The 20,707-nt window shown below is 47.8% G+C and overlaps 1 protein-coding gene across 1 annotated transcript in view; it reads right to left on the bottom strand.

Annotated features, from left to right (window-relative positions):
• Window positions 1-482: 482 nt before the first annotated feature.
• The window catches only part of EFNB1 (ephrin B1), a 94,100-nt gene continuing 73,875 nt past the window's right edge, over window positions 483-20,707 (bottom strand). Inside the window, exons 3-5 of the mRNA XM_040322657.1 lie at window positions 13,723-13,815; window positions 11,477-11,593; window positions 483-11,134 (exon numbers count right to left, since the gene is read on the bottom strand). Coding sequence (XP_040178591.1) covers window positions 10,746-11,134; window positions 11,477-11,593; window positions 13,723-13,815 — 599 coding nt within the window. The 3' untranslated portion in view covers window positions 483-10,745. The remainder of the gene's footprint in view (window positions 11,135-11,476; window positions 11,594-13,722; window positions 13,816-20,707) is intronic.

Genomic DNA, 20,707 nt, shown 5'->3' with positions numbered 1-20,707 from the left:
TGAGTAGCAGAGGGGGGGGGCCAGAAGGAGCATGGGGGAGGGGACAGACAGCTGACTCAACAGCTATGGTCTGGGAGTTTCTCACTTCTGCCTAATCTTGTCCCATTAGGTGGGGCACCGAGCAGAGTCTTTGGCCCAGGTGAAAATGTCTAGCTTCCCCACTGGTACTGCCTATAAGAGTACCAGTACCAGCCATTCTACTCTAATAGTAGTAGAACTGCTAATGAGGGAGTAGAGGGGGCTTGGGTGGCCGGGAGTTGTCCGGCCGCCATGGGAGAGACCTGTCAAAGTGGGCCAGTGTGGATGAAGTCCAGGGTCAAATTTTTTTCCCAGTCCAGCCCTGTTCTCCTGGAACGGATTATACTCGTAATCCGAGGTTACACTGTATAACTTGATTTACCAAATACAGCGCAAGCGTTATATCCTTTGGTCTTCTAGCCTTCATTAGAACCTTCAAAAACACAAACAAATACACAAGCCCATTTCCATAGGAAAAAAACTTTATTTAACAATATATCAGGATTCCAACATAGCTCCAGGGAACTGGAGTTCCAGGCATTAAACATGGACATGGGGTGAAGTTTAAACTGCAGAGCTGTAGGGCAAAATGTATTCAAAAACAGGAAACAAAAGTAAAGTGGTAAGTCATGAAAAAAAATAAAAACAGAAATAAAATATTACAAAGTGCCTGAGGAATGATGAGCAAAAACAGAGGCATTATTTGAGTATGTGGCTTACAGTGACAAACGATGTGTGCACGGAAATCTCTTCCCTTTAAAAACGATGGAAATCGGAAACCCCGCCTCCCGCGCCAGGCGATATATAATGAGACAAGCGCCCTGACGGAGAGAGGCCTCGGACATGAAATGGCGTGCATAGCGGGTTGGAGCCGGGAAAGCTCCGTCCGAGAATTCGGGGTCTAAAAAGGCACAGTCCAAAATGTAAAAACAAAAAATAAAATACAATATAAAAAAAAAAAAAAAAAAAAAAGTGTTTACCCTACTTAGAGACTTTTAACTGTGTTCTATTTCGGTTATTAAACCGCAAAAAAGCCAAGAGGAGGAGGAGTCGATAGGTGACAAGACAGCAGGGATACTGAAGGGTTCTGGGAAGCTGGCCACCCTCCCTTGCCTGAGAGATGCAGCAAATGTGATCAGGACAACCTTCTCCATACCTGGTGTTCACCTTCAAAATAGCAACATACGCAACTAGACACAAGAAAACCGGGGCGGGGGGGAGGGAACTGATGTAGCCCAAGTCATTCCATAATACGGGAATATGGTCTGCTCAGTCCTACCAAGCCGTTTCATTTTTAATACTCGGTTATCTTTTATTAATTCTAGAAATGAATGGTTATGGACTAGACCAGTGATTGAGAACCTTGAGACCCCAGATGTTTTGGAACTACATTTCCCATGATGCTCCTGCACTCTGCAGGGTGGTTTAAGCATCATAGGAAATGTAGTTCCAAAATATCTGGGGTGCCAAGGTTCACCATCACTGGACTAGAATCCTAAACCTTTATTTCCCCTCCAGACATATATTAGGCAATGCAGTCCATCAGAGCTACGGTCCTTTTTAAAGATCGGGAACGCAATCTTAAAAATTACAGAAAAACGACCCAATATAGGGAAGCCTGCAACTGGTCCAACGTGTAGGTGAAGCCGACGGGCAAACAAGGGGATTGGACAATGGAGCTACAGATAGTCCAAAGGGAGTCAGGTAGGACTGTAGTGTCAGGAACTTCAAATGATCTGGGTATTGGTTGGACAATGATTTGGGGGGAGGGGGTCTTGGCTTTGCAAGTCCTGCAAAATGGCTATTCCTCTCGGGAACACCCCTCCTTTTTCCAGATATTTCTATTTTCAAAAGCATTCAATACACCGATCTGTGGTACAGCGCAAATAAATTAATGAAAAATGGGAATGTCAAGCCAATGATTTGGGAGCCTGCGTGCCAAATAGGCGTTGGGCACAAGACGTGCACCCCTTCTGGGGTGAATGCATGGCGCGGTGAGAGGAGGAGGGGGTTTCACCTGAGTAGAGAGGGGAGCGCACATGCAGTAGCACAAAACAAAAAAAAGATTACTATGTGTCCAAAACGTGACCCCCCCTCCCCAGTATATCTGGCGGGTTTTGCTTCCCAGGTTGCATGACCAGTCATGAGGAAAGCCAAGAGTCAAGAGATCTCCCTGGGTAATGCTAAACCATTAAAACACAATTTTTAGAAAACAGCCGTCGCCAGTAAAAAATAAAAATGAACTAAAAGATGCTGCTTGTAAAAGAAAAAAAAATTATCTATCCCGCCGCCAGCATAATCAGTCCTAATGCTCTTCAACATCCTTTAGTATCTGAAGATTTTTTTTAAAAGAAGGAGTGTTGAATCCTGGGATCGCTTGGAAAACGAAGCCCCCGGAGAGCCCGCTGGCCTTCGAAGCCCCCGGAGAGCCCGCTGGCCTTCGAAGCCCCCGGAGAGCCCGCTGGCCTTCGAAGCCCCCGGAGAGCCCGCTGGCCTTCGAAGCCCCCGGAGAGCCCGCTGGCCTTCGAAGCCCCCGGAGAGCCCGCTGGCCTTCGAAGCCCCCGGAGAGCCCGCTGGCCTTCGAAGCCCCAAATGGAGCGCATAGAAAACCCAAGCACCCGGACGGCCTGTTGGCCTTCCAAGCTCCGGAGAGATCGTTTGGGTAAACCAAGCCCTGGAGAGCCCGCTAGCCTTTGAAGCCCCAAATGGAGCGCATAGAAAACCTAAGCACCTGGATGGCCTGCTGGCCTTCCAAGCTCTGAAGAGATCATTTGGGAAAACCAAGCCCCCTGGCCTTCCAAGCCCCCAGAGGGATCGTTTGGAAAACCAAGCCCCCAGCCCGAACCAGGTCTGTGTCCTTATGCGACGTGGAAGTTGCAGAAGTGACCAGGCACCCACCACTTTTGGAAAGGTCTTATGCCTGACCCCCCCGCCCCCCCCACTCCTTATTCAACCAACTGCTACATAATTGCCATGTCCTGAAAGATGGGCCAGCAGATGGGACAGCAAAAGACCAGTTTGACACCCATGAGCAAGATTCTTCACCAATGGTAGACCTTCAAGAACGAAGATCAGTTGAGCTGGACAGGTTAAAAAAAAATCTTTACAAGGAGCATCTTTATTCAAAATTTTATTTACATGGCTATGGAGTTGCTTTACAAAAAGGTTTTTCCAATCTAATATTGCATGAACCCCATTGGAAGGCCATCATGCAGACTACCCAAGCCTAGTCGTTGCTTGAAAAGACCATTTAAAAAAAAGGGGAGGGAGTGGGAGTGGAACTCTAATCTTATTAATCTGGGGGGGGGGGGATTCCCCACCATTATGAACTACTTATTAGTCTCACCAATCACATGACCCCCTAAATACAGCAGATTAAAAAAAAACAAAAAAAAACTTGTTTGCCCACATGGTCAGTCTGCCCCGACCACTCCCGACATACAGGTGGTCCATCACATACATTATCCAACATCCCCGTCTTATGCAATTATATAAGAACATAGAAGTGTCTTATCCTCTACCATCCTTTTATTATTGAAGCCTGCTTCATATCCTGTGAATACTTTAAGAGTGCGTCGTTCAATTCATGTTTGAATAAGATAATGCGTGGGAATTTAATGTTAAAAACAAAAAAAATAATCTAATTTCGACTAATAAAAAATGAAAATTAATTTGGAGTTTATACAAAAAAAGTTTCAGTATTTGTTTCTTCCAAAAAAAAAAAAACACATTATTTACAAAAAATATCAAAGTTAATTTTCTGAAGGTACAAGAGGAAAAAAAAGATCTGTTTCATATTTTTGAAGCAAAATTAAAAAGGTGCTAATAAAAATTCAAAAAATGTCACCTTTTTTGTATTTTCACAATATGTACAATGTTGCTTGGGGGAGGGGGGGGCACTGAATTGGCGGGGCTCAGGTAGTAAATAAGAGGAAAATGAGCAATAAAAAAATAAAAATTGTGCAGATAAAAATTCAGCCGCCCCAAAGACGAGCCGGCTCAGCCACAGCGGAAAAGCATCCAATAGGATTCGGCCAAATCGAGGTTTATTAATTATTTAGGATGCCGGCTGCTCCCGTCGTCGGAAATGGCCTAAAAAAAAATAAAATAAAAATAAAAGGCAGAATGAAAACTGGGGTTTGCCGCGTAGAATGGAATACAATATATTTACAGAGGCGGTAAAATAAGAGTGCCGATACGGGACTTCTTCGTCTTCGGATCATGTGCTTAGAAATGTGTTGGCCTCTACTGGGAGAAAAACAAAAAAAAAAAATAGGAGGAGAGCAGGCCCCGCGCTGTGGCCAAAAATGAAAACCCCAGCATCAAAAAACGGTGCTCCATGTGAGGTGGAGGGGGTCGAGTGTGTGGTGCTTTATAAATTCTATTTTAAGGCCTTTTTTTTTTCCTGGTCACATGAGACTCGACGTCTCACAGCCCCATCCTCCGTCAGACAGCTGCTGCCTTAGAACACACAAGCCCTTAATCTGCCTCCATACAAGGACACCGGATCCAAACTCTGCATAGAATGTAAAAAACCGGGGGTACGGGAGCTGCCCAAGGGAAGGTTAGGTAGGAGCACAGGTGGCGCCGCCGCTAGCAAGGCAAGGTTATCGGGGTGGGTGGGAAGCCGTTGCAGCAACCAATACTCAATGCATGTCCTCAAGGATTATTTTTCGGCATTCCAGTGGCTCCACAATGTGTAGTTGGGGGTGAGCGGTTACCGCAACCCCAATACTCAATGCATGCCTTCCACCAAAGTATGCCATTTGTGCCACAAAAAACTTGCAAGGTGTAGTTGGGGGGTGAGCTGTTGCCACAACCCCATTACTCAATGCATGCCTTCTGTCAAGGAGTCAATTTATACAAGCCACTGTGCCATAAAAAAAAACTTGCAATGTGTAGTTGGGGGGGTGAACTGTTGCCGCAACCCCCTATACTCAACATGCGTCTTGATATGAAGGAGTGTTTTTTGCATGCCAAACTTGCAATGTGTAACTGAGCATGAGCTGTTGCAGCAACCCCAGTACTCAATGCATGTCCTCCATCCAGCAGTATTTTTTTTGCATGCCATCAAACTTGCAATGTGTAGTCAGGGAGCCATTTCCACAACACATACACTCAATGCATCTCCTCCACAAGTTTGATGGCATGTGAAAAAAATACTCCTAGCCTAGATGGAGGACCTGTATTGAGAATTGGGGTTGCTGCAACAGCCCACCCCCAGCTACACATTGCAAGTTTGATGGCATGCAAAAAAATACTCCTTGATGTATAGTTTGGGGGGGGATGAGCTGTTGCAGCAACACCAATACTCAATATCCTCCATCTAGGAGTATTTTTTGCATTTTATCAAACTTGCAATGTGCAGTTGGGGGTGAGCAGCTGCAGCAACCCCAATACTCAATGTCCTCCATTAAGGAGTATTTCTTACATTCCAAACTTGCAATATGTAGTCAGGGAGCCATTTCCACAACACATACACTCAATGTATCTCCTCCACAAGTTTGATGGGATGTGAAAAATACTCCTAGATGGAGGACATCCATTGAGTATTGTGGTTGCTGCAACAGCCCACCCCCAGCTACACATTGCAAGTTTGATGGCATGCAAAAAAATACTCCTTGATGTATAGTTGGGGGGGTGAGCTGTTGCAGCAACACCAATACTCAATATCCTCCATCTAGGAGTATTATTTGCATTTCATTAAACTTGCAATGTGCAGTTGGGGGTGAGCAGTTGCAGCAACCCCAATACTCAATGCATCTGCACCATTTAAGTATTTTTTGGCAAGCGATTGGAGTGTGTAGTCAGGGGTGAGCTGTTGCAACCCCAATACTCAATGGGTGTCCTCCAAAGTATACCATTGATGCCACAAAAAAACACTTGCAATGTGTAGTTGGGGGATGAGCAGTTGCAGCAACCCCAGTACTCAATGCATGTCCTCCATTAAGGAGTATTTCTTACATTCCAAACTTGCAATATGTAGTCAGGGAGCCATTTCCACAACACATACACTCAATGCATCTCCTCCACAAGTTTGATGGGATGTGAAAAATACTCCTAGATGGAGGAAATGCATTGAGGATTGCGGTTGCTGCAACAACCCACCCCCAGCTACACATTGCAAGTTTGATGGCATGCAACAAAAAAAAACTCCTTGACGTAGAGTTGGGGGGTGAGCTGTTGCAGCAACGCCAATACTCAATATCCTCCATCTAGGAGTATTTTTTACATTCTATCAAACTTGCAATGTGCAGTTGGGGGTGAGCAGTTGCAGCAACCCCAATACTCAATGCATCTTCTCCATTAAAGTATTTTTTGGCAACCGATTTGTGCCTCAAAAAAACCCCAAAAAACTTGCAGTCAGGTATGAGCCTTGACGTAGAGCAGTTTCAGCAACCCCAATAATCAAAGCATGTCCTCCATCCAGCAGTATTTTTTGCATGCCATCAAACTTGCAATGTGTAGTCAGTGAGCCATTTCCACAACACATACACTCAATGCATCTCCTCCACAAGTTTGACGGCATGCAGAAAATACTCCTAGTTGGTGTATAGTTGGGGGTGTGAGCAGTTGCAGCAACCCCAATACTCCATGCACATCCTCTGTTTTAGGAGTTTCTTTTTGCATTCCATCAAGCTTGCAGCGTGTTATCTGCCCACGACTGACCCTGAATGCGCCAATTGCAGCGTGCCAGTCAGTTATATAACCCTTCATGATCTATTAGGAGAAAAAAAAAAAGGGAGCAAAATCAGATGTGCAGCACATGTCCCGACTCGGGCGGTTGTGCTCAGGCAAGCATAGAGGAAACCCTTCCACAACAGGATTTACAACAGGGTGTGTTTTTTAAGTGCAGAGGAGTGAACAAGCATATGCATGTGCCTCTGGTGTAGCACTCCAAAAACCAAAATAGCGTGAAAAGAGCAAGTACAAATAAAAGCAGGCTAAGAGATTGGGGTGGGGGGTGGGGGGGGGATGTGCCATGCTTCGCCTGTCTTGAAGGGGCCCTATTGGACTGGGATTTAATGTAAAAAAGGGTTAAAATGTGGTGGGTGATAATATCAAGGAAAAGAAAAATCTGTGGGTGGGGGGGTGGGGGTGTTGTGAAAAGACAGGAATGTTTGCTTTTATGGACAGTGGTAGGAATGGGGAACACAGGACAGCCTCGGGTTATATGAGCCCGTGTCTATAAAGGCACAGACTGGAAGGTGTGAACGTTCGATGCATATAGGTGTATTGACGGGATGACTTGGTGTGTGAGGTTTGTTATTTGCATAAAAGGGTTTCATGTGTGAGCCACATGCACATAAAATTTCACATTTAGACTGCACTGAGCGACTCAACTCAAGGTGTATGACCGGGCAAAAAAAAAAGTGTACATCTCTGCAGTACATGCACATTTCCCTTTTTTACGTTCCAAAAAGTACAGAAAAATCCTGCGTTTGATGAACGTCGCAATCCCGGCCTAAAAACGGAGCATGTGTGCAAGTGTAGAAGAAGGGCCTCGGACAGCTTTACTCAAACCACGCCCACCGACTCATTAGGCCCCCGCCCACCATGGCTTAGACGGAAGCGAAATGCGTCAGTAGGCGTGGTTTGTGGTATAGCGCTGTCCGAGGCCCTTCTACACATGCTCCAGTTGGGCTAGGAGTGTGGCGTTCTTCAAAGAATACAAGGATCCTCACTATTGGATAAGCAAGGTTCACATGCCGGCAACTCCCGACTTGGAGGGACCAGGAACATTGGATTCCTCCCCTTTGTCGGCTTGCTATGGGAAGTTAGGAGCTCACTGGCTTTTTACAGGAATGGCAAATTTGTCGGGATTGGGAAGTGCCAATCTAAAGAGATTGGCGCTTACCGTAAAAAGCCAATAGAGCTCGTAACTTCCCTTGGCAAGCCGTCAAAGCTGGACTCACAGCCCAGGGCTGTCCACACCGGAAGCGTCAGATTACGAAAAGTTGGGTTTTTGCTACATTTTTGGAGGATCAGATTTTTCTGCACGGCATGGAAAATGGAAGCATGCATTGCAGAGATGCATTGCTCAGGCTACACTTTAATAAGGAACAAGTGTTCTGACTGCACACGCTGAAGGAAACCGCATAGAAGTCCAATTCAACGCCCAACTGCCTGAAGGGGTTTCAAAGGCCCGGCACACCAAAACTCAACCAGGGAGGTCCACGGTGGAGGAATTCCTCAGCAGGCTCCCAGGCTTTAGCAAGAGCAATGGCATTACAAAGAGGGTAGGAACCCGTATCGACCAGGCTTGAGCCATATTGGTGAGGGGCTTCTGCAATTTGAGTAGCACCCAAGGTATCCAAACACGGAAAGATCACTTCGGACTGCTGTCTGATCCACAAGACAAGTTCGTGCAAATGCCAAGGCAGTGCTGCAGAGGTGCACAAGATGTAGAAACCATTGTGTACTTATTACCCAACGGGTATTAGCAAGACAGGGGCGCATCAAGAACAGTTGACTAGCTTTGTCCCTGCTAGTAAATGAAGCCTAACCCCACGGTGATATTCATGGCCCTAAACCACAGATTCTTACATCACTTAGCAATGACTACTCTGAGGAACCCAAGAAGAATCTCATTAGCAATGCTGGCACAGGCAGCGGTCTAGGTCACCAGGCCCCAACATCTGGGCCAAGGCCTGGTTTATGAGAGCCATGGTGTCACGCCAACCTCCAATAGGTACCCAGCTGCATGTTATACTTTGCTTCTCAAAGACAGAATTGTGGAACAGCTACAAAAGAAAAAATTCCTAGAAAACCACCCAAAACCCATTGCTGACCACCATCGTGAACTCCAAGATGTTTGGTACAGAAGACCAGCAGGGACGTTGCATCAAAGTAAAACTGTGGGTCACAACAGTCCTGAGTGGCTTTAGTGATCGTGGTTGCTGCCAAAACCTTGAACTTGTGGTTGCCTTTGCTAGGTTTTAGAACCGCTGGTGTCTGGACATCTTTAGCTTCATTACTCTACAACCAATGGGCAGCAGGTGGTGAGACCCAACAGCTAATCCCTGACACCCTTCGCTCCATCACATTGTAACCAATGGGCAGCAGGTGATGACACAGCCACTGGTGCCCAGACACCTTTAGCTCCATCACAATATAAAAAATGAGCAAGCAGGCAGTGAGCCTCAATGGCTGGTCCCAGACACCTTTAGCTCCATCACTTTATAGCCAATGGGCAGCAGATGGTGAAACCCAATGGCTGGAGCACCCACAAACTTTAGCACTGTAACATTATATCCAAAGGATAGCAGGTGGGGAGATGCAGCCGCTGGTGCCCAGACACCTTTAGCTCCATCATATTACAACCAATGGGCAGCAGATGGCGAGACCCAACAGCTGGTGCACCAACAACCTTCCACACCATATATCGCATGGGCAGGTGATGGGACGCAGCTGCTGGTGCCCAGACACCTTTAGCTCCATTGCAATGTATAAAAATGGGCAAGCAGGCAGTGAGCCCCAATGGCTGGTCCCAGACACCTTTAGCTCCATCACATTACAACCAAAGGGCAGCAGATGGCAATGCCCAAAGGCTGGTGCCAAGACACTTTTAGCACCATAACATTATATCCAATGGGCAGCAGGTGGTGAGACGCAGTGACTGGTGCCCAGATACCTTTAACACCACCTCATTATATCCAAAGGGCAGCACATGGTGAGATGCAGCAGCTGGTGCCCATATACCTTTAGCACCATCACATCTATAAAAAAGGACAGCAAGTGGTTAGACATATCCATTGGTGCCCATTAGCTCCATCACATTACAAGCAATGGGCAGCAGGTGGTGAGATGCAGAGACTGTTGCCCAGACACCTTTAGCTTCATAGCATTACAAACATTGGGCAGCAGATGGTGAAACCCAGCAGCTGGTGCCCAGACTCCTTTAGTTTAAGCACAACCAATGGGCAGCAGATGGCGAGACCCAGCAGCTGTTACCCAGATTCCTTTACCACCACCATATTTTAACCAATGGGCAGCAGATGGCGAGACCCAGCAGCTGGTGCCCACAGCCACCTTTAGCTCCATCACATAATGGGCAGCACATGGTGAGACACAGCCTAATGGAAGGGTTGTGCAATTAAGTGCATATGCGTACACAGGTAGTATGCGTGGCGTGCACCGGTACATGAGTGGTTGGAGTAGTTGCCCGCCCTATGGCTCAGGGTGGGTTTCGCCTTGGCAGAATGACCTTCGCTCTACCCGGAAGATACTCAAGTCCATCAGTCCCAACATGTCGGAGTCCAGGTAAGCCTGCACCAATGTGCTCATGAAACCGGTGACCCCGAGGTTGCCAAGCTCATTCCCACCCCTCGTCATACATGGTACTGATCACCAGCTTGCCGAACAAATTTCACAATCATCTATACTACCTGCATGATAGAGGGCCCCCCCCCACCCCACAAGACACATTGCGGTAGAAGGAAATCCATGCCGCCTCTCCTCGGTCAAGGGATGACTGCCACAGGTGTGCAAAGAGCAGATCCGATCCGCCCTCCCCCTGGACAATAAAAGGGAGCAGAACAATTGGGGGAGAGGGGGAGGGGGGACTATATAAAAAATACCTAACGTAGGGAAAATTTTAGTCTTATTGCTCCGTCTCTCAGAGTCCTTTATGCAGAGTGACCTTTGGCCTGTGCTCCAGGTTACCGGATTGACCATTTTCCCCGGTCGGGGAGCAAGGTGGTGAAGTCGCCGTCCCTCCATTTTTCTCAGACCTTGTAGTAAATGTTTGCGGGGCTTTGAGGTGGCATTTCCTGAACAATGTACACCGGGTGCCCGTAGTCCCCGCTCACCTTCTCATAGTGCGGGCAGTAATTGTTCTCTGTAGTCCGCAGCGGGATGATGATGTCGCTGGGCTCGGAGCCTGCGTTCCCGCTGCACTTGGGACTGGCCAACGTGCTGAGCGACAGGGCGGCTGCCCTCTGCTGCGTGTGCTTGCGGTGCCGCTTGCGGATCTTGATAAGCAGGACGATCAGGAAGATTATGATGAGGATGAAGATGACGCATCCGGCTCCGATGGCGGCGAACACCGCGATCTTGGAGCTAAAGAAACCGTCGATCCCTCCTCCAGAGGGCGTGTTGGACTGATTCACAGTATCTGAAAACAAAAAGAAACGTTTTTTTTAAAAATTGTTTGCATATCCTTTAATTCATAAAATTGTATTCAAGACGCAGTGATGTCATCACTGGGCCTCTGCTTCTCTATGCAGTGCAGGTAGCTCATGGCTGGTGGGAGGTGTCAACAAGGTGCTGTACATGGTATCCTCAAATCGCTACAGCACCCTCCCAAGAGCTCTTCGGAGGCTGGCTCTTGGGAGGTATGAAAATATAAAAATAAAAAATAGGTGGGTATCATTCCGGAGAAGTGAACATTGAGACTGACTTGATTACATTTACAGGTAAAACCATGGGGGGGGGCATCTGCTGAAGCAAGTCTTACCTGACTTGCCAGGATCTCCTGGCACCTCCTTATTGTTCCAGGGGCCCGGTGTCGCCAGCTTTCCAGTATTGTCATCTCTAGGTCGGCTGGTAGAGACATGATCTGGTGCGTTGGGGTCTAGACAACAGAGGAAAAGGACTTTAGATTTATCACAAAAGCCAAGACAGAATTCATATCTCAAAACACGGGCAGCCACCATCTATCCATAACATGGATGGTAACTTTCCCACACGACCCGCCCCCCCCAGACCACGCTAGAGGAAGACCCGCCCTCCCCAGACCACGCTAGAGGAAGACCCGCCCTCCCCAGACCACGCTAGAGGAAGACCCGCCCTCCCCAGACCACGCTAGAGGAAGACCCGCCCCCCCCAGACCACGCTAGAGGAAGACCCGCCCCCCAGACCACGCTAGAGGAAGACCCGCCCCCCAGACCACGCTAGAGGAAGACCCGCCCCCCCAGACCACGCTAGAGGAAGACCCGCCCCCCCCAGACCACGCTAGAGGAAGACCCGCCACCCCCAGACCACGCTAGAGGAAGACCCGCCCTCCCCAGACCACGCTAGAGGAAGACCCGCCCCCCCCAGACCACGCTAGAGGAAGACCCGCCCCCCAGACCACGCTAGAGGAAGACCCCGCCCCCCCAGACCACGCTAAAGGAAGACCCCCCCTAGACCACGCTAAAGGAAGACCCGCCCCCCCCAGATCCCACGCGAGGAAGACCCGCCCCCCCCCCAGACCCCACTAGAGGAAGACCCACCCCCACTAGGTTTTTTCTATTAACCTGCATTGTGAAAATAAAAAACCAAGCTTCGCCGGGAGGTCCTACAGCTTCTTTCAAGACCGATATTTGAGTAAGATCGAAGCAAGAAGCCCTTCACTCTCAAATGTAGGGTTCGTATAAATTCGTGCAGAAACTGGAAAGACCCTTACAGAGGAGTTTATCGTTTATGCGTTCCTTTCAATAGGTGGGAAAAAGGTTCAGGTATGACGTGCAGGATCCTACATAGGGGGAGCCAACCTCAACACTCAAGCTGTGGTGAAACTACAAATGCAACCATGCCCGTCTGCTTTTCAGTCTCATGGAAATTTTTAGTTTCACCACATGTGGAGTAAGGAGGTCGCCTTTCCCCGACCTTGGGCCTACCTGCAGCAGCCAACTGAAACTTCCCATCTTGCCCCAATCTCAGGCCCTGCTGGTAGCAAGTGTGGAGAGTTTTCCTGGCAGTGGGCACCCCTTTCTACCTTCTTCACACTCCTATTGGCCAGAAAGGTTGCCCATTCCATCAATGGGCGAATCCTAACATGGAAGGTTGGGGCTTAGCGGCCATTTCCTTGGGCATTGGCCATGAGAACAATGTTTTGGAGACTGGACCCCCTTCCTCCCAGGTTTTAGGGACCGAGAACCCCTTCCTCCCATACAAGGGTTTTACTAGGACTGTTTAAAGCAGGGGTCTTAAACTGGCAGCCCTCCAGCTGTTGCGAAACTACAAGTCCCATGAGGCATTGGAAGGCTTGAGTTACAAGCATGACGCCCTCAGGCAGAGGCATGATGGGACTTTTAGTTTGACAACCACTGGAGGGCCACCAGTTTGAGAGCCCTGGTTTAAAGACCCCTTCATAGGCATACTAAACTCATTCCCCCCACTATCCAGATCTGTGGGCCCCAAAATCTGGCAAGTCTCAACTTTCCAATTAGTGCAGAACTCCGTAACCTTCTCTTTGCCCCATGTGGCAGCACCTGGACATGGCTAATGGCGGTTTAGGCACAAAGTGCTGCGTTTTTTGGGACTCCATCGGCAGAGGAACGCAAGGAAGGCGAGAAAAGCTTTGGTATTAGATTGGCTAGCTATTGGCTCTCATTCACGCGTCTCCCAACCGGTCAGATCAGGACAAGTTCAGACAAACTAATGTGAACTTTTTAAAAACAAAAATTTAAAAAAAGTCTACAACCTTCTGTAGGCAAGGGGTGACCGCGTTGGGTGTCTCTCGGGACTATTTGGCTCCCAGGGTCTCATTGGGAGGTTGGCCAGAAGAGTGTAAAGCAAACAGATTTACTTAGATTTACTGACTTTTTTTAAATTCCTTTCACTACTTGACATTACTTATGGTTGGGACTTTGATAGAAGAGGGCTTTCAATTTTCATGGACAGCAATATTACAGGTCCTCTTAACATGGGAACCAATTGGGTACCAGTTCCCTTACATAGAAAATGGCGACGTTGAAAAGTATCTTGCAAATCACATACCTTGCCCAACCTTCATGATAATTTTCATGGACTGTGTCTGGCACACGCCTCCTTCTCGGTTCTCCAGGCCCTCCTTCGTCCCATTGGATGTAGCTGTAACAAAGACAAAAATAAACACATGAATCAGGGGCAACGGAAGGCAACAACGTGACAACATTTAAAGCTCAACTTTATTTTGTATTGTAGGCCGTGTTCGCATGCAGACCACCCACCCACATGTGATGCTGAACCTCCATGATTGACAGAACTGAAATCCAATGAATGAAGGGGCGGGGTCAGGGACACCAAGACTGGGCAGGAAAGGGGTTCCTCCAGCCAGGAAGAGATTCCGAGAAGCTCAGAGAAATCAGGAGGCCATTTCAGTCCAGGAGAGGAGCCGGTACACCCGTGCAAGGAGGCTAAAGGGAAGACCAGGGGGGGCGGCTTTAATATAATGATCTAACAAGCTCCTGGAGCTGCATTACAGCATGCCTGGCGAACGCACAGCCTTTGAGAAACTGAAGTTGCACAATCAGCAGCATCATTTTGTGAGAAAAATCGAAACCCTTCCAACAACCACCAGGCCAACGTTTTACCGCCGACACACAAGCTGAACACGGTAAAGTCGTTTCAAAAAGTCATTCAATCTTTTAAAGATTTAAGATTTTGCAGCTTTAATTAAAATAGCCCCTGAAGGCCCATCCTGTGAAGGCTCCCTAGGGCGACAACGCTCTGTCCTCCTCTGCCCATTGTGCTCCTGTGTCGTCACCCTATAACAGGGGTCTCCAAACTTTCTAAACAAAAAGGGCAGGTTTACGGTCCTTCACACTTTTTAATGGCCACCCCGTTAAAGTACAAAAATGTCACAAAGTGGGAGGAACGGTGCCCCCCCCCCCCCAACTCGACAATGGGAGGAGCGGTGGGCGCCCCCACCACTCGACAATGGGAGGAACGGTGCCCCCCCCCCCCACACCACTCGACAATGGGAGGAACGGTGGGCCCCACCACTGGTCTTATTGCTGGTGTCATTCTGAGAAGCTGTGCCCCATCTGTGTTACTGGGAGAAATTGTGCCCCTTTACTGGTGTCATTGGCTCCATAGGAACTGTGCTGCAATATTAATGCCATTGGTAGGAATTGTGCCTCACCACTAGTGTCATTGGGAGAAAAAGTGCCCTTCATTGGTGTCTGAATAAAATAGCACCCCAACACCAGAAAAAAATAAAAGCAACCAAAGGGCCGCAGTTTGGAGTCCACTGCTCTATAACATGGGCTTCCCTAAGGAGACTACAAGGGGCATCAAAAAGGATGAAAAAAACAACTAAAACTAGGCTTTATGACATGTGTACAGGATAAGCTTGACGTCCTTCAGGTCGGGTTTACATCGAGCGCGTGTTGCGTCTCTCACACTGCCATGTTTTGTTCCAACACCGAGAAGACTCGCATTTGATACAATAATCTTCATCACAGAACGCAGCCAAAAGTGAAAGACGAATGACTCCACCAGCAATTATAATTATCTGCCAGACTCCGGTACAGATGTTGGGGCTTGTCAATGGATTAGAAGGAGGAAGGAGAAATCATCTCTCTCCAGAATGGGACCATCCCCTCCATGCCTGGAGGCCTGGGAAGAGCACAGAGTCAGGAGAACACGCTCGTTCACATCAAACGATGTATTAAAGCGAGCGTCTAAGCCACCCCGACAATAAAGCTGCCTATTTATCCCAATTTATCCTGTGGTGGATCCCATCCCGCGTGGTCTTTAGGTGCATTCCCAGCAGAACTTTGGGCCAAGCTAACAAAGTACCATTGTCGGAGCAGGTCTTCACTCTGAAGTTTCTGAAGGCTTTAAATACAAAAAAAACGGGTGAAACCATGATTGATGGTGGATTTTGGATTAGACAGGAATGCCAAGCCACTCCTCCAGCATAAAATGCCTCATCCAAGAAAAAGCCAGCATAAAAATCCTTCAAAAGTGAAGCTTTATCGCGCCAGGCAAACATGAGGTCCCAGACGAGGCTTCATGTTGGTGGCCAAGACAAAAAAATCATCAAGGACCTTCAACCCCCATCTACGACCATCTCCCCCCGGCCCCAGGCGCAAGCACTGCTACGACCGGCCCCAGGCGCAAGAACCTCTACGACCGGCCCCAGGCGCAAGAACCTCTACGACCGGCCCCAGGCGCAAGAACCTCTACGACCGGCCCCAGGCGCAAGAACCTCTACGACCGGCCCCAGGCGCAAGAACCTCTACGACCGGCCCCAGGCGCAAGAACCTCTACGACCGGCCCCAGGCGCAAGAACCTCTACGACCGGCCCCAGGCGCAAGAACCTCTACGACCGGCCCCAGGCGCAAGAACCTCTACGACCGACCCCAGGCGCAAGAACCTCTACGACCGACCCCAGGCGCAAGAACCTCTACGACCGACCCCAGGCGCAAGAACCTCTACGACCGACCCCAGGCGCAAGAACCTCTACGACCGACCCCAGGCGCAAGAACCTCTACGACCGACCCCAGGCGCAAGAACCTCTACGACCGACCCCAGGCGCAAGAACCTCTACGACCGACCCCAGGCGCAAGAACCTCTACGACCGACCCCAGGCGCAAGAACCTCTACGACCGACCCCAGGCGCAAGAACCTCTACGACCGACCCCAGGCGCAAGAACCTCTACGACCGACCCCAGGCGCAAGAACCTCTACAACCGACCCCAGGCGCAAGAACCTCTACGACCGGCCCCAGGCGCAAGAACCTCTACGACCGGCGCAAGAACCTCTACGACCGGCCCCAGGCGCAAGAACCTCTACAAGACCCCAGTGTAGACTGTGTATTTAGCAAGTCTTTTCCCTCCATTACATTTAAAATGACCGCCATTATCTGAACCACCTTGGCCATGGATGTTACATTCTAGACTGGCTTCAAGAATATTCATGACCAGAAGCACAAAATTAATTTGTCAAAATGACATCTGAACATGAAAATGAATTCCAAAAAAAATAAAAAAATGCTGTGATGCATTTTTAAACTCCGACAAAGGCATCCAAATACAAAAAAAAAAAAAAATTGGACGACATTTTGTAGTTCACACTTTGGAAGCCGCGAGTGAAATAAAATCAAGCCATTTGTTTCGGTTCCATAAATTTGTGTATTTTCACTCCAGGATGACAGACATGGAGCAGGCTTCCTGCAGAAACCCTTCTAGAAAAAAAGGTGGTTTAACGCTTCGCTGGACGTCCAACTGGAGAGCACAGAATACGCTCCACACAAGTGGTGTGGTTACAAGGCCCTTCGGCCACACTTGTACCGCCGAGAACTCGCACCAACAGCTGCTGAAGACTCGAAACAAGGGGCTCTATGCACCTGGTAACAGCAAGCATGCTCCAAAGTGCCCCTTTTATGTGTGCGCCTTAAATAGTCTGGACCAGACCTCTTCACATTACTCGTCCAAAATACACACAAAACACAGCCCCTTATTCAACTACACAAATCGTCAAACACCAACATAAAAGTAATGCACATTTGGACCAATGACAGAAATGTGGTCCATCAAGCTTGGGAAGCGATTTCAAGTTAACAGAATTTACAGCAGCACTCCATTCTTTATTGGGTCCATCTGGTCAGCCTTTATTAAAACAGACCTTTCACAAACTAAAAATCTATATAGAGGAATCAGGACCTCCTTCCTCCTGAGGAAGACCACTCTAGTGATATAAAGATCTTTATAGAGGAAACAGGATCTCCTATCACTAGAGGTGTCTTCATCAGGAGGAAGGAGGTCTCGATTCCTCTATATAGATCTTTATATCACTAGAGGAAGGGGGGGGGGGGGGGGGATCAGGTCCTTCCTCCTGCTGGTGATCCTTCTAGTGATGTAAAGATCTATAAAAAGATCACTAGATCTATAAAAAGAAATTTGGACCTTCCTCCAGCTGGTGACCCCCCTTGCCAGATCGAAGACCTATATATAGAGGAATCTGGATCTCGTTCCTCATGCTGGAGATCCCTCTAGCCATAAATAGAGGAATCAGGATCTTCCATCACTAGAGGGGGTCTTCATCAGGAAGGAGGTCTGATTATTCTATAGATCTTTATAGCACTAGAGGGGATCAGGTCCTTCTTCCGCCTGCTGTTGACCCCTCTAGTGATATAAAGTTCTATATAGAGCAGGGATATGCAATTAGCGGACTTCCAGCTGTTGTAAAACTACAAGTCCCATCATGCCTCTCCCTTATGGCTGTCAGAGTCTTGCTATGCCTCATGGGATTTGTAGTTCTGAAACAGCTGGAGGTCTGCTAATTGCATATCCCCGATATAGAGGGATCAGGACCTCCTATCACTAGAGGGGTCACCAGCAGGAGGTCCTGATCCCTCTATATAGATCGTTGCTCTGGAGAGGGATCACCAGCAGGAGGAAGATCCAAATTTCTTTAGATCTTTATAGGGATCTCCAGCAGGAGGGATGTCCTCATTCTTCTGTGTAGATCTATAGATCACTAGGAGGGGTCACCAGCAGAAGGACCCGATCCCCCCCTCTAGTGATCTAAACATCTATATAGAGGAATCAGGACCTCCTTCCTCCTGATGAAGATCTCTCTAGTGATATACAGATCTATATAGAGTAATCAGGATCTCCCATCACTAGAGGTCTTCATCAGGAGGTCCCAATTCCTCTATATAGATCTTTATATCACTAGAAGGGTCTTCATCAGGAGGAAGGAGGTCCTGATTCCTCTATATAGATCATTATATCACTAGAGGGGGGGGGGGGGGTCAGGTCCTTCTCCTGCTGGTGACCCCTCTAGTTATCTATAGATCTACACAGAAGAATGAGGACATCCCTCCTGCAGGAGATCCTTTTAGTGATAAAGATCTAAAGAAATTGGAATCTTCCTCCTGCTGGTGATCCCTCTCCAGAGCAACGATCTATATAGAGGGATCAGGACCTCCTGCTGATGACCCCTCTAGTGATAAAGATCTATATAGAGGAATCAGGACCTCCTCCCCCCCCCCCCCCCGATGAAGTCCCCTCTAGTGATGTGGCCAACAATTCTATAAGCTTTATACATTGCCTGACCACCCTCTGCATATTTTTGTACTTGCTTAAAATGGTTTACTACCTAGTAGTTCTGGCCAACCCAAGACACTACCGACCCCAACATATTGCACAAAGTATTCTTTATTTAGAAATACAAGTGCTTATTGACAAGCAATTTTTGGGGTGCACCTCATCATGACAGAGCCATGCTTGTAGTGCAACAACTTGCAGAACTTTGCCATGCTAGCCACATGCGATTGCAATAAACACAACGACCCGTGACAGCTGGGAGAACCGAGCCATCTCGTAGGTCAACTTTTTATTTTTTTGTCTGGTGTTGCACTGAAGGCAGACAGCAGTTCCGTTAGAATGAAGTCCAACAAGGGGTTAACGGTAGCGTCTCCTCCCAATCTCCGCAGGATTCCCCCCACACAGGAAATTAAACATCTCTCCCAGTCTGGGAAGGGGGATCATGGGGTTTGGAGAAAGAAAAGAAAAGAAAAGAAAAGAAAATGAAAAAAGCCTCGGAAAGGCCGGAGGCAAAAAACACAGCAAGGCTGTGGAACAGGGATTATTAGCGGCAAGAGCAAAATAAGCAAAAAAGAAAATAAAAAATTAAATAGGAGGACCCCCACAAAATGCTTCTGTTTTCATTTCATAGACCAGCGCTCCCATGTGCATCCGAAAAAAAAAACGCATTCCTACTTACCAAGAGCCAGAACCTGATGGGGGTCAATTATGGAACACGTCAGCAAGAAACAGGGCCGTTACCCACTGGGACGCCATTTCTCGCCAACTTGCTTTTGGAAAGGGTGTGCGCCGATTCAAAGCGCAACCACGCCAGTAGCTTTTTCTTTTTTTTTTTAAACAACCAACCTTCCTATATAGATTTATAGTTTGAACTTAACAAAAAAACTCAGACTCGTGATGAATTTCGGGATAGCAAACTCGAGGCCAAATTTTAATAAAAAATTAATAAAATAAAAACAAATAAATTAATAAAAATACAAAACTCCAAAATGATAGATTTTTAGTGCTGGACATTGAAAATCCCGTCATTACGCCTACATTATATACAGTGCCTTGAAAAAGTATTCATACCCCCTTTAAATTTCCCACATTGTCATGTTACAACCAAAAATATAAAATGGATTTTGTGATTTTATATGCCAACACAAAGTGGGGTGTAGCCTGCAATAAGCAGGAGCAAGAAGAAATTCTGTCCTGTGGGCAGAGAGATAATGAACATGCAAAAGGCCAAGGGACAGCAGCCTTGGGAATTACTTTCTAGTCGTCATGTTGGCTTGGCATCTTGGATTTGTTGAGCCCGGCCTCGTAACAAAGCTCTTCCAAAAGTAGGATTGATGTCGGGGGTCTGTACAGGACATGCAAGTTCCTCCACAGCAAACTGGTAAAACCAGGTCTTTATGGAGATAAGACCGACTCATTCTATTTAATCCCAAAAAGGTGTTCTGTAGGGCTAAGGGCAGGTACTGATGTTGGATGAGAAGATCTTAAAGAGCTTCCAAAAGTAGGGTTGAGGTCAGCGCTCTGTGCAGGACATTCAAGTTCCTCCATTATCTCCAACCTACTGAACACCTTTGAGATAAGACCTCACCCCAAAAGGTGTTCTGTAGGGCTAAGGGCAGGTACAGATGTTGGATGAGAAGATCTTAAAGAGCTTCCAAAAGTAGGGTTGAGGTCAGGGCTCTGTGCAGGACACTCAAGTTCCTCCGCACCAAGCTGGTCACACCGTATCTTCATAGAACTGGCTCTACTCTTCTGGGAAGGCTTCCTGCAGAAATTGTGGGTGAACATTTGAGAGGTCAGGTACCGACATTGGATGAGAAGCCCTGGCTCACCATCAACATTACAATTCATCCCAAAGGTGTTCAGTAGGGTTGAGGTCAGGGCTTTGTAGAGGACACTGGAGTTCCTCCACACCAAACTGGTCACACCATTTCTTTATGGCG

Source organism: Rana temporaria, chromosome 9 (genome assembly GCF_905171775.1).
Source record: "Rana temporaria chromosome 9, aRanTem1.1, whole genome shotgun sequence".
In the NCBI taxonomy this organism is placed as follows: Eukaryota; Metazoa; Chordata; class Amphibia; order Anura; family Ranidae; genus Rana; species Rana temporaria.
Note: the sequence above shows the minus strand (reverse complement) of the source record. Positions and strands in the feature narration are given on the sequence as shown.